At 34.4% G+C, this 13,410-nt stretch overlaps 1 protein-coding gene across 7 annotated transcripts in view; it reads right to left on the bottom strand.

The window, feature by feature from the left end:
* LOC138704946 (protein transport protein Sec16A-like) overlaps positions 1-13,410 on the bottom strand; it is a 572,743-nt gene that overhangs the window by 85,270 nt on the left and 474,063 nt on the right. For 3 of the 7 annotated variants that reach the window (XM_069833406.1, XM_069833401.1, XM_069833402.1), the window contains one exon: positions 2,437-2,520. The exons of the other annotated variants lie outside the window; for them this stretch is intronic. In XM_069833406.1, the coding sequence (XP_069689507.1) occupies positions 2,437-2,520 (84 nt within the window). The remainder of the gene's footprint in view (positions 1-2,436; positions 2,521-13,410) is intronic. 7 annotated transcript variants of the gene reach the window in all.

Below are 13,410 nucleotides of genomic sequence, written 5' to 3' on the forward strand. Positions count from 1 at the left end.
ATCGTTCGTTCGCCGTACCTATAAATAATATTCAAATTATCATATGTATACCTGTTATCGTTCGTTAGCGATATAAATAATATTCAAATTATCATTTGTATTCTGTTATCGTTCATTAGCGATATAAATAATATTCAAATTATTATTTGTATTCTGTTATCGTTTGTTAGCGATATAAATAATATTCAAATTATCATCTGTATTCTGTTATCGTTCGTTAGCGATATAAGTAATATTCAAATTATCATATGTATTCTGTTATCATTTGTTAGCGATATAAATAATATTCAAATTATCATTTGCATTTTGTTATCGTTCATTAGCAATATAAATAATATTCAAATTATCATTTGTATTCTGTTATCGTTCGTTAGCGATATAAATAATATTCAAATTATCTTTTGTATTCTGTTATCGTTCGTTAGCGATATAAATAATATTCAAATTATCGTTTGTATTCTGTTACTTTTCCAGTCAGATGCAGTTTCTGGATCAACAGAAGCAGATTCACCACATACACTTTTGTAGGAAATATTATGTCGTGACCAAAACTTGTCTAGCCAACCACCCGAAGCTTTAAAATTAGAATAACCCAACTCTTTTGCAATTTCTAAGGCTTTCTCTCTAATCAAGGTCCCAGATAAAGGCATCTTATTTGCTCTTGCACGGCAGAACCATTCATACCAGTATGTTAAATTGTCAATGGCAAGCCCCTCAGTTTTAGGAAAAGCTCTTTTTGTGTTTTCATTTGCATTCTCAGTACAGTATATGATTTTAAAATAACATCCTTGTTTTTCAAAATTTTACTAATCTGAGTTTTTCCCTCATTAAACTTTATGGCCAACTCACGAACACTTAATTTCTCCTTCTCACTATGCTTTACAATATCCACTTTCTCTTTTAGTGACAAACATTTATGTTTTTGTGGCATTTTTAATGTGACTGTACTTCCGAACACTCAACTTGACAAACTAAGAAAGTACGGACTGCTCACGTACAATATCACAACTAACAATTGTGCTGCTTACCTTCAACAAAGTACATGAACGTTAAAATGCACGATAATAATTGTTGCAAAGAATTCCGTTAGAATTCCGTTTAATTTACAACCGTCTTTTTCTCTTTTTTTTTTCTTTCACGCTGTCCGTTATTTGGAAGTTTTAATTGTTGTTGGGAGATACATTTCAGTGTCCACATCCGTTATTGAGAATGTCCGCTATTTGGAAGAATTTTATCATAAGGGCCAATGTTATTTTGCTGGGGAATTTTAAAATGTCCGCTATTGAGAGGAGTCCACTATTGGGAAATGTCCATTAGGGGAAGTTTCACTGTAATATCTAACTTCTTCTAAACTTTTCGGAAATTTCTAAAGTGGCAAACCTATTTGAAATTTCGATCTGATAACAATGCTTAGTATCCTCGTCTTGTAATTTCGGAATGTTTAATCTCCTAATATTAAATTACTATTCTACTTGCTTGGCTATTGATAGTCTTTCTTTTAATTTTCCAATTACCAAATAATGGCCAGAATCACTGTCTGCCCCTATGAAGGATATATCAAATACAATAGGTCATAACTTACATCACAGTGATCTACACACATATGATTGTAATTGAACATAACTCTGAATTCGTATTAAATACAATATGTATTTCGGAATATGTATTATATGACTTTCTGGTATTAAATTCTATCTTATCTGGTTTACATTTTTCGACCTGTTACTGGTCTTCTTCAGAACTCAGGTCGAAACATGTAAACCAGGTACGATAGAATTTAACACAAGAAAGTCATATAATACATATTCTGAAGTGATACAGTGTTAAAAATTGTGTAATCAAGATGTAGCCTATAATATGTGTTTATTAATGTTCGAATTTGTGATAAGGTACAATGGTTTTAATGTATAGTTATAAGTTTTTAATTAATGTATTTTAACGTTGTAACTTTTAACAAGTAATTATCACATATTTAGATATTGTAATAAAAACGTCTGATAATGCCATAAGGCAAAAACGTTTACGCAAATATCAACTTTAATCAAAACAAATCTTATAATGTAAAGGATACTGATTTGTTATAATATTGTCATAGTCTGAAAACTGTATTGTGATTTAATTCAATTAGTTACAGACTTATCTGAATAATCCCCAACATCAATAATTGTAAATAGTGAACAAGCTAAAACTGCAGAATTACTTTCAGTATTTGTTACTCTTGGGGTCTGTTTCTTAAAACAACTAATTTTATTAGTGACAAGTAGATACGTAACACAGATACGAAAGACAAGTCAGAGAAAGAAATCAGATTTGGTCATTTCCACCAATAAGTACAGAAGAATGAAACAAAATTTGTCCACTTTAGTCCAATGTAAAGATTTACAAACAATATCATTATTTATTGAGTGTGACAACAAGACTATAATTTGATCTTACCTGATCAATTTTATTCTGCTGCCCCCTCATGGTATACTTCTGCACTTCTCGGGAGAGGGAACTAGTTGAGCTCCACCTAGATAACTGTTCAAGGCAACACACATACCCAGCAACTTAGGCCATATCTCAAATTAGATTAAACTGATGTAAGATGCACTCCAAAGTTACTCTGCTTTTGTCCAATTTACATTAAAATAATATCTATCTTGAATTTTATACAATCCTATAGAAATATTCATGTTCAATACATACCCAGCAACTTAGGCCATATCTCAAATTAGATTAAACTGATGTAAGATGCACTCCAAAGTTACTCTGCTTTTGTCCAATTTACATTAAAATAATATCTATCTTGAATTTTATACAATCCTATAGAAATATTCATGTTCAATTCTTAAATGAAAAATTCAAACAATGGAAATATTTAAACTCATTCAAACAAAAATGTCGTAATTCACAACTTAACCACAGGTTTCCTAATCTTTAAGCTATCCATAATCTACAAAAAGTAATGGATTCTGATTCGAATGAAAGTCATGGATTCTGATTCGAATGAAAGTCACAGTACATGATTTAAAATTCGAAATGATCATATGGCCTATTTGCTAAAACCACAACCGAAAAACCATTCCATGTGCCATCATGCATCATGAAACCAGTCAATGGGACAAGAGCAAAAGCTAGAAAGCCATTCCAAAACTAACCAACACAAAGTAAAGAAAAACCACAACAAAATGATAAAAGTAATACGTGCTGCCATAGAGCTGACTGACGAATGAACGCCCAGCACTGATTAGATTAGATTAAAATGACGGCCATTTACTTACATTCACTAATGTAAAATTTATTAAAGAGTACAATGTTATGACAATATAAAACTATAAATTAAAAATTTCGAATATAAATGTATAATTAGGTATATTCGAACTTCTGACATGTCTATGAGTCTGTAATGCTAGCAATAAAATCATAAATGCACTTCATGTGTATGACACAATTGATGTGTAGTCAAGGAACAAATGAAAGAATGTCGATAACTATAATCCATCTACTCATGGAATTTGGTATAAATTTTATTAATATCTCACTTTTCCAGATCACAACCTCTCATTATGGGCTTGGTTTTTCCAGGGCCAGACCCAAGACAGATTTTTCACTTAGTCTTGCTATCCAATGATTATCTAAATCCGAAAGATGACCAGGGTGGCATTCATGAATCTTAATGCTTATGAGTGGGCCATCTGCTTCAGCCCTGACAGAATCAGGTCCCAACCTTGGACGAGTACCTGATAAACCATTCCTATATTAGGAACAGAAAACCCTACTAAGGGCTAAGACTTTACCCCAGCCTATTTTTAACTATTGCAAATGATAGATGAAAAGAGGGGAAGGTAGATTGTTAGTGAAATGACAGAAGGAAATGGGAGTATCCTGAGAAAAACCTGCATATTGCTCCTAACATGGACAGAACCCATACAGCTAGGTTACGAACTTATATCATTAGAAACAGGTAGAATTTGTAATATTACAGCATGATTTCCTGCTTTTTCTGCTTTTTCATTACAAATTTCATCACGATCTGGCCAGGGATTGAACATGGGCCACCTGGATGGAAGACCAATGTACTTGCATTTGAGCCATAGTTGCGGCTTCAGTGCATTTCACGAATAGGGAGGGTTACCAGGCCTGTAGCAGGTCAGTTTTGCAGGAGGACGAGAGGACTACTGAACATTTCAAAAGGAATTTCATAAACCTGGTAGAACACTAGTGTGTGCTTCATAATAATCACACAATTTGGTGAATTATCAGGTAAAAGCTGCTCCTGAAGTCATTTTTTTAAACGGCCGCTCTCCATTTCTTCGTGATAATCCTTAGTTGAACGCAATTCGAACGCCAGTAACCCATTATTTTACAAATCCCTCTTCACTACAAGCATGGAGTACTACAATCCTGGAATCTCTTCCAATCAGCACATGCAGAAATGGGTCGTCATCACAGTTTATCTTTTGTCATGTTCACATTTATCCATGTTTCGAGAAAAATAACACATTTGGTTGATCTTATATCTTAGTTTGCACAAAGAAACTGATTACGCAGCACAACTATATCCTGACGTTCCATGAAATATTTTGTGCCATATTATTTTTCTTATAGTACAACTCAATGTTTCTCATTATCGACCACAGAGATAATTGAGACACAGGGAAACACAACTTCTTTTTGGCACTTTTTAATGTAAGTATATCAGTCAAGCTTGGAATGTAACCTCCTGCACACAAACTTAAATTATTCCTTCTCAATGCATTGAAGTCGAAATTATCTATTTTTTTTTAACAATCCAGCGGCCATTTTTTTGTTGAACTTTCCAATTCACCTGCGTGTTTCTTCTTAGGAATTCTATTTTTCCCCTAATTTCAGTCTTTAATGGCTCTTTCATACACTGACATATCATAGGTTTACTGCACCTCACATCATCATATTCTTACTGAAAATACTCGTGAACGAATATGGTTCCCTCTTCCAACAATTCAATAAGAAATTACAAATAAGTGTAAGATAAAACTTACACGTAAGATTCCCATTGTTCACAAAACCACCATTCACACCAAGCTGCTTGAAATAGCAAATTAGTTATGACGGTAGTATCTGTGCACCATAGGAACTACAGAAATATCAACGACTTTTTTTTCAGCTCTCCCTATATCTGCATCAGAAAGAGTAATGTGAAAATTTTCCAGGAATATGGTCAAGTAGCCTCTAAGGCTATTAAAATCAACCCTCTCTATTTGTGAAACGCACTGTAACAGTCCTCTCACTTATTTACTTATTTATGGCTTTTAAGGAACTCAGAGCTTCATTGCCACCCTCACATAAGCCCGCCATCGGTCCCTATTCTGTGCAAGATTAATCCACTCTCTATCATCATATTCCACCTCACTCAAATCCATTTTAATATTATCCTCCCATCCACGTCTCGGCCTTCCCAAAGGTCTTTTTCCCTCAGGTCTCCTAACTAACACTCTATATGCATTTCTGGATTCGCCCATATGTGCTACATGCCCTGCCCATCTCAAACATCGGGATTTAATGTTTCTAATTATGTCAAGTTCTGCGTTTTATAACTTTCTCCATTCTCCTGTAACTTTTCCCTTTCAGCCCCAGATATTTTCCTAAGAACCTTATTCTCAAACACCCTTAATCTCTGCTCCTCTCTCAAAGTGAGAGTCCAAGTTTCACAACCATACAGAACAACCAGTAATATAATTGTTTTAAAAATTCTAACTTTCAGATTTTTTGAGAACAGACTGGATAACAAAAGCTTCTCAACCGAATAATAACAAGCATTTCCCATATTTATTCTGTGTTTAATTTCCTCCTGAGTGTCATTTATATTTGTACTGTTGCTCCAAGATATTTGAATTTTTCCACCTCTTCAAAGGATAAATCTCCAATTTTTATATTTCCATTTCATACAATATTCTGGTCACAAGACATAATCATATACTTCGTCTTTTCGGAGTTTACTTCCAAACCTATTGCTTTACTTGCTTCAAGTAAAATTTCCGTGTTTTCCCTAATCGTTTCTGGATTTCCTTCTAACATATTCACGTCATCCACATAGACAAGAAGCTGATATAACCCATTCAATACCAAACCCTGTCTGTTATCCTGAACTTTCCTAATGGCATATTCCAGAGCGAAGTTAAAAAGTGAAGGTGATAGTGCATCTCCTTGCTTTAGCCCACACTGAATTGGAAAAGCATCAGATAGAAACTGACCTATACAGACTTTGCTGTAAGTTTCACTAAGACACATTTTAAGTAATCGAACTAGTTTCTTGGAAATACCAAATTCAATAACAATATTATATAAAACTTCTCTCTTAACCGAGTCATATGCCTTTTTGAAATCTATGAATAACTGATGTACTGTACCCTTATACTCTCATTTTTTCTGCAATATCTGTTGAATATAAAAAAATCTGATCAATAGTCGATCTATTATTACTAAACCACACTGATGATCCCCAATAATTTCATCTACATATGGAGTTAATCTTCTCAAAAGAATATTGGGCAAAATTTTGTACGAATGAACAAAAGTGATATTCCTCGAAAGTTACCACAGTTAGTCTTGTCCCCCTTCGTAAAAATTGGTACAATTATGGACTCCTTCCATTGTTCTGGTACAATTTCCTTTTCCCAAATAGCAAGTACAAGTTTATAAATTTCGCTAGATAAAGCGCTTCCACCCTCTTGTATTAATTCTGCTGGAATTTGATCGATACCTGGAGACTTGTACTTTTTCAGATTTTCTATCGCAATTTCGGGTATAAATAAGAATTTGTCAGGATACAACTCTTGTAACTTCAATTTTTAAGGTTCACTATAAACAGAAATATTAATATACTTTTTAATGTATGCGGGTCGAGATCAATGATTTAGGTTCACTATAGCCAAATGTTCACTATAACAGAGTTCACTATATCCAGAGTTGACTGTAGTTACAAATACTACTGCTGCTGCTGCTGCAGTTGCTATTGCAACTACAAATATTGTCATAAACATAACCTTTTTATATCATTATTAAATATTCAGAATATAATCTAAATGAATATTATGTAGTGTTTCCGAAAGCTGTGTTTATCTAGTAATTGTTTCAGGATGCCGCAGCTTGTAAACTTGTAACTTTCACGGGAAATAGAGAGCAGATGGTGAATTATATTTACTGCCTGCTGCCAAAGACATGGTGGCATGTATTGTTAGTGAAAAACAAGCAAATCAGCTGGATTTTATTCCTTTATCTAATGATACTGTGTCTAGCAAGATCTTAAGTATGGCTAATGATTTGGAAGAGCAATTCATCAGCAAACTGAAGTCCACAAAATATTATGCTATTCAGCTGGACGAGAGTACAGATTGCACTAATATGGCGCAGTTGCTAGCATTTGTTATATATATTGATTCAACCTTCGCTGTGGCAGAGGATTTTCTCTTCTGCAAGGAGATATTTTACATTCTTGATGCCTTTGTAACTCAGCATAGTGTGTTGTAACAAGTGTGTTGGAGTTTGCACTGATGGTGCACGTGCTATGACTGGCAAGCATAGTGGTGTGGCTTCCCAGATCAAAAAGGTTGTGCCATAGGCAAAATTCGTTCATTGTAATCTTCATAGGGAAGCTCTAGTTGCCAAAAAATGTCCAAACAATATGAAAATAGTATTGGCAGAAGCAGTGAAGACTGTTGATTTCATAATATCAAAAGCAGGCAATTCCAGATTATTTTCTATCTTATGTGGAGAAATTGAAAGTGAGCATAAACACTTTCTCTTCCACACTGAGAATAAGGTGGCTCCCCAAAGGAAATTGTCTTGTTTGTTTGTATGAATTGAGACAAGAAGTAAAAGCTTTCCTCTCTGATAGGAAGTGTGAGTTGAGCGAGAAATTTACAGATTAGTATTGGCTGAGCAGGCTAGCTTCCTTGGCTGACATCTTCCAGCAGCTGAATGAACTGAATAAAGGTCTGCAGGGCAAAGACACAACGCCCTTCATGGTTCATGACAAAATAAAAGCTCTAAAACAGAAACTTCAATTTGCAACACAAGAAATAAAATTGTGAATAGACAACTGACATTCTTTCCATTCTTGGAAAATTTTGTAGAAGAAAATGAACTTCAGCTTCATGCTTCCGTAATCAATGACATTAAAGTACATTGTCTGAGCATAATTTCATAATTTGGTAAAATTTTTTTGAGAATTTAGACAGCGAGTTCTAGATGTGATACTCTTTTTCTGCAGTGGAAAACACCAGTCTGCCAAACTTTTTTTCAACGAAAGAAAAAGAAGAAATTATTGAACTTTCCTATGATGAAACTCCCAAATCCAGTTTCAAGAAAATATCTTTGACAGACTTTTGGATGCAGACACTGGATGAGTTTCCTTATATCGTGCCCGTGCTGTAAAGTTTATGATACCATTTTCAACAACATATCTATGTGAGAATGGTTTTTCATCCATGGAGTACCTAAAAAAAAAAAAAGTACTGCAATAAGCTGAATTTGGAGCTTGAGACTTTCAACTGAACAACCAGACATCAGAAGACTTTGTCAAGCCACACGGGTTCACCCATCTCACCGAAAACTTTAATGAATCGTAATCTCAAGAAGTAGGATTGAAAACATTCATTCTTAGTTATTACTTACATTTCGTCACCTGAATGCAAGAATTAGGTAACTCAATTTTTCCTATTTTTAGATATTGCTTATTTACTTATTTATTACACTAAGGAATATGTCTCATTTTCTTTTACTTATTTGTTACATTGGAAAATAGATGTCGCTGGTATCGTTCGATCAGTTATCTAGTTCTGGCATTACATTCTGTGCCATTTTTGCTATGGTATAACAGAGATAACTAAACAACGCAAATTTCGAGTTACCTAATTCTTGCATTCACATGACGATTTTATTTTGAGGCTAACAACATTAGTGTCATGTAAATTTTGATACATTATTGTTATTGCACAAAACTTGATAGGCCTACTGACATGAACACTCAGGTTGTGATGTGTTATTAAATTTATATTTCTTTTCACGATCTTATCTTATTAATAGTACTGTATATTTGAAATATATGTCCTTTGTAAATTAAAAACTGCCTTACTAACAGTTTGGCATGTAGCCGCATTTTTTCAACCTGTCATTTAGGAAAACATTATCGTGGGGGTACATTAAATTTTTAGTCGTGGCTAAGGGGTACAATCTTGAAAAGGTTTGAGAACCACTGGTATAATGTAATAATATAAGAAGAAAATACTAACATTCGTATCATGCAGCTGTATTGTTCCAAACCTAACATTAAATTTATACTTCCTCTGTCCCAAAATGATATTCACATTCCTGCAATGAGGGTTTGACCTGCTCATTCGCCTAGATACTTCGGCAACTTCTCTACTTTCTATGTTATGCATGTTGCTTGTATTATAAATCAGATGCATGTTGTTGTTATGGAATCTTATTTACATCCCCATTTAATTCAGTCGCTGTCCCAAAATAATAGCCGGATTTCTTTAAGTAATTGTTTGACAATGAATGGATACATAGCAAAATACGGTATATATAGAATACTGATGAAACATACTGTGCAGATGTTATTGATATTATTCTTGAACTTCTAGTCATTCTACTCAGCACACAGCAGCATGGGAGGCATTAACAACATCACAGTTGCATTGTAGAACTCCAGGTAAACATCCCTGTCATTCGCAGCTTTTTTTTCCCCCATGTGAAGCAGCTTGTAGCAGTTTTTCCCAACAACCTTCATGCACTCCATCATGACTTGTTGGAGTGTCAGAAATACGTTGCTCAGTCTCCGCAGGAAGGTCTTGAAGGCTTTTACAATGGGGGAACAAGTTCATCTGTCATGGTTGGAGCTTCTTGATACTTAAGAGATTGTACAGCATTGAAAATGCCGAGCTCAAACACATTCAGATTTGGGATGTTTGGAGGCTGATTCTTCTGCAGGTGTATGGTGAGGCTGGTGTTACTAAATTCAACATCTGAAGGAGTAATATGAGGTTCCGCATTATCCTGCTGAATATAGATCAGCTTTGATGATGGCCATGAAGGCCATTCGGACTTAACAGCAGGTAGCACTTTCTCAATCATCATTTTTATGATTTCATGTTGTATAATATCTTATAATTTAGTAATGACTGTACTCCATGCTCTGTTTTTGCTGCTTTGTTTTGCTGGTTCCTGATAGCTGAATGGAAAAATTCCAATTTTGCCATTGAAGTACTTATTGCGAGTTTCATCATGGTGGGGGCGTGCCAGTCGCTAGAAACATAACTTTCTGAATAAAGCATTTATTTTTACATGTTCTATGCGGTTCAGTTTCTCCTGCTGCAAGGTAAAACTTCCCTTTCACTTTTTGCAAGTAAAACCATTTTTCGTCCATGTGGATTAGTTCAAACATATCCTGAAACCTTGCCCCATGACCAGAAGCTCTTTCATCCAGCATTGACAAACAAAACTGTAAACGTTTCTGTTCGCCTTTCAAGGTCAGTACTGGTTTTACACTTGAACGATGCCTTCGTACTTCTTTGTCCTGAATTCTCCGATGTACAGTCGATTTGGACATTCCCAAAGCATAAGCTAGAGATCTGATATTTTTTCTTCGTTGCAGAGGGAGTTCCTTAAGTCTTTCCAGGTCTATGGATTTTTTTTTTTCCTATTAACTCTGCCTTTCATGTTAGATAAGACATCAGCAAAAATGGCATCATTCATTACGGAGGTCTCTCCTTGTTTCCATATGTGCTCAATGGTTCCTCTACTGATGGTAAATTGCTCAGCACTTTCCTTTATTAGACATCGTTGTAAGACACCATTGTTACTGGAACGAAGTAGATGTTAGTATATAGCTCTCCACTCATGATCTCCAATATTCTTCACTCATCCCATTTCAACGAAATGCTCTTGTAATGCTTCAAACACTGCCCAATTTATGAAACAGCCACTCTACACTCTACACTAGTCAGAAGCAGGAACTGAACTGAATGGGGATGTAAACAAGATTCCATAACATCATGTTGACTTACATGCATAACACATAAAGTTAAGAAGTTGCCGAAGTATCTAGGCAAGGATCAAACCCTCATTGCAGAAATGCGACTATTATTTTGAGACAGAGGAAGCATTATTTATATCGCTAACAAACGACAAGAAAATAAAATAACTTGAACAAAGCTCGAACTCACAACCTTCAAATCATTAAGTGAGCACTCTATACCACTGCTCTACAAGACACAGATATCGAATAACTCCTGGATTCATGTTCATTGTCTGTACCAAAACAGTCTTTGTTCCTCTCTCTAACTTTCAGGATTGTTTTGTTATGAATTTCATCTTCAAATCCACACTGGTCAACAGTGTGGGCCTAAATAAATTTCTTACTCAATTACAAATTCACGAACTGATTCTGCAGTTCACTGTTCATCGTCCTGTCACCACTTCATTTCAAATTTGGTAATATTAGGTTTCCAATTGTATGGCACTGTTTAAATTTAACTTGCCTGGGAACCACTGTAGCCACCGTCACACATAATTTTATGTGCATATCGATGTATGTCACTAACATGAACATCTTGCAATTTGTCATGAGTTTCCCTGAATTGTGCAACACCCAAGCATCATAACAGACGTGCATTGCCTTTGCTGTTCACTAATCCGAATTCCTAATTCTCCAAGAACAGCAGCTTGACTATCTTCAGACTAGTAATTGAACCATGACTTCGGCAGCATGTTTTTTCAGAAATGGAATTTATACATCATCAAAATGTGTTCTTTGCAGAGAAGAAGATTCAACTATCAACTTGTAGAACATGCTAAATTGTAAAGCTAGCAACATTTTTGATAAAAGTGTTAATAACATCACATGTTCTAAGAATTTATTTAATTAATTAATTATGATTAATTAATCTGAAATCTGTTATTGTTTTCTTGCTATGGTTTGGATGTTCATTTACGTACGTTATTGTTTGTATGTGCATACTCTCTATGGACAAAAGACTGTCGTTTACTTTGCATGCTTGGAGATGGTACTGTTCCTTCTGAACTCGACAATACAATGCATACTTGCTAGAAATCTGTTCCACATTCACTTTCACGTACACGCACTCCTTTGTCACTATTACAGCCTATGTGTATACTGTAGTGATCATATTATGATCAAGTATATATAACACAGTTCATAGCATAAATACGAATAAAAAAATGACTTTCATACTCTATCAGCAAGTCTATCATGCTATCAAAAACGAGTGCATTATATGGCAGTAAAAATGTTTAATAACCTTCCTATGGATATACAAAAATGAAACTAAAAACATGAGATTATTTTGGGCCAAATTAAAGAAATACCTAATTTCTCATGTCTTCTATTGTGTAAGTGAATTCATGGTATTCAACAATGCTTCATGAATATTTCTGTGTTGTATTAAGTACTGATACCAAAACTTTGTGTTGTACTAGTAGACTATATTGTAAACCTCTTATGTATGTATTTCAACTAGACTGTGACTATAATCCTAAATCATAAATGTAACAGATAAGCCATTGACATAGGTTTATGAGTTAACAATTCACGGCCGACTTGATGTAGTTCAATAATCATCAACAGATGGCACAATGACCAACACCATCACGATATACACGAACTCTGAACTGGTCTGGTCGGTCTATACCGATTATTTTGTTTGTATGTACTGTTGACAACTGATGACTATGGATATATTATAGGCCTATATGACCTTGAAAAGTTCGGAACGAGGCAGCTAATTATAGTTGGGTGGAGCGAAGAGATAAGACAAAGTACGCCTTTCTATTGAATAGAATTCAGAGTCTCGGCCACTGATTGGCCAGACAAAGCCAATGTAACTAGAATATGTAGACCATGCTGTCATAATGCTATCGGTCAGGAATATTGTGATTCGTTATCTCTTCTGTTTTTATATATTTGTCGTGAATATTATTTATTTTATCAACTGAGTGTATAACATACCGGTAATTTATCCATTAATTGATATTTTACCGATGATAAATGTAAAGAACAATGGGAAATAAGGGACTAAACACTGAAAAATAAATCAAATAGAAAGAGAATTTGACGTTCATAATTATAATATGTTGTCGGAGTTTTGTTATACTTTACTTCGAATCATTTTAACTTGCACCACAAAAACGTATGAAAATTAATGTTAACATTACCTATTTAGTTATGATAGTAGTATATTGGAAAATTTGTGCATATAGCCTGATTACAATATATAAGTAATCCTATCCTAATCTAAACAATGGTAGTCTTGTTTACTTCATACCGGTACTTACATGTTCGTATAATTATACAAAAACAAGAATAATCTAGTTTACAGCCTGTGATATTGTCTCGTTTACAATATTATATAATATACATATTAC

Source organism: Periplaneta americana, chromosome 8, assembly GCF_040183065.1.
Source record: "Periplaneta americana isolate PAMFEO1 chromosome 8, P.americana_PAMFEO1_priV1, whole genome shotgun sequence".
NCBI lineage: Eukaryota > Metazoa > Arthropoda > Insecta > Blattodea > Blattidae > Periplaneta > Periplaneta americana.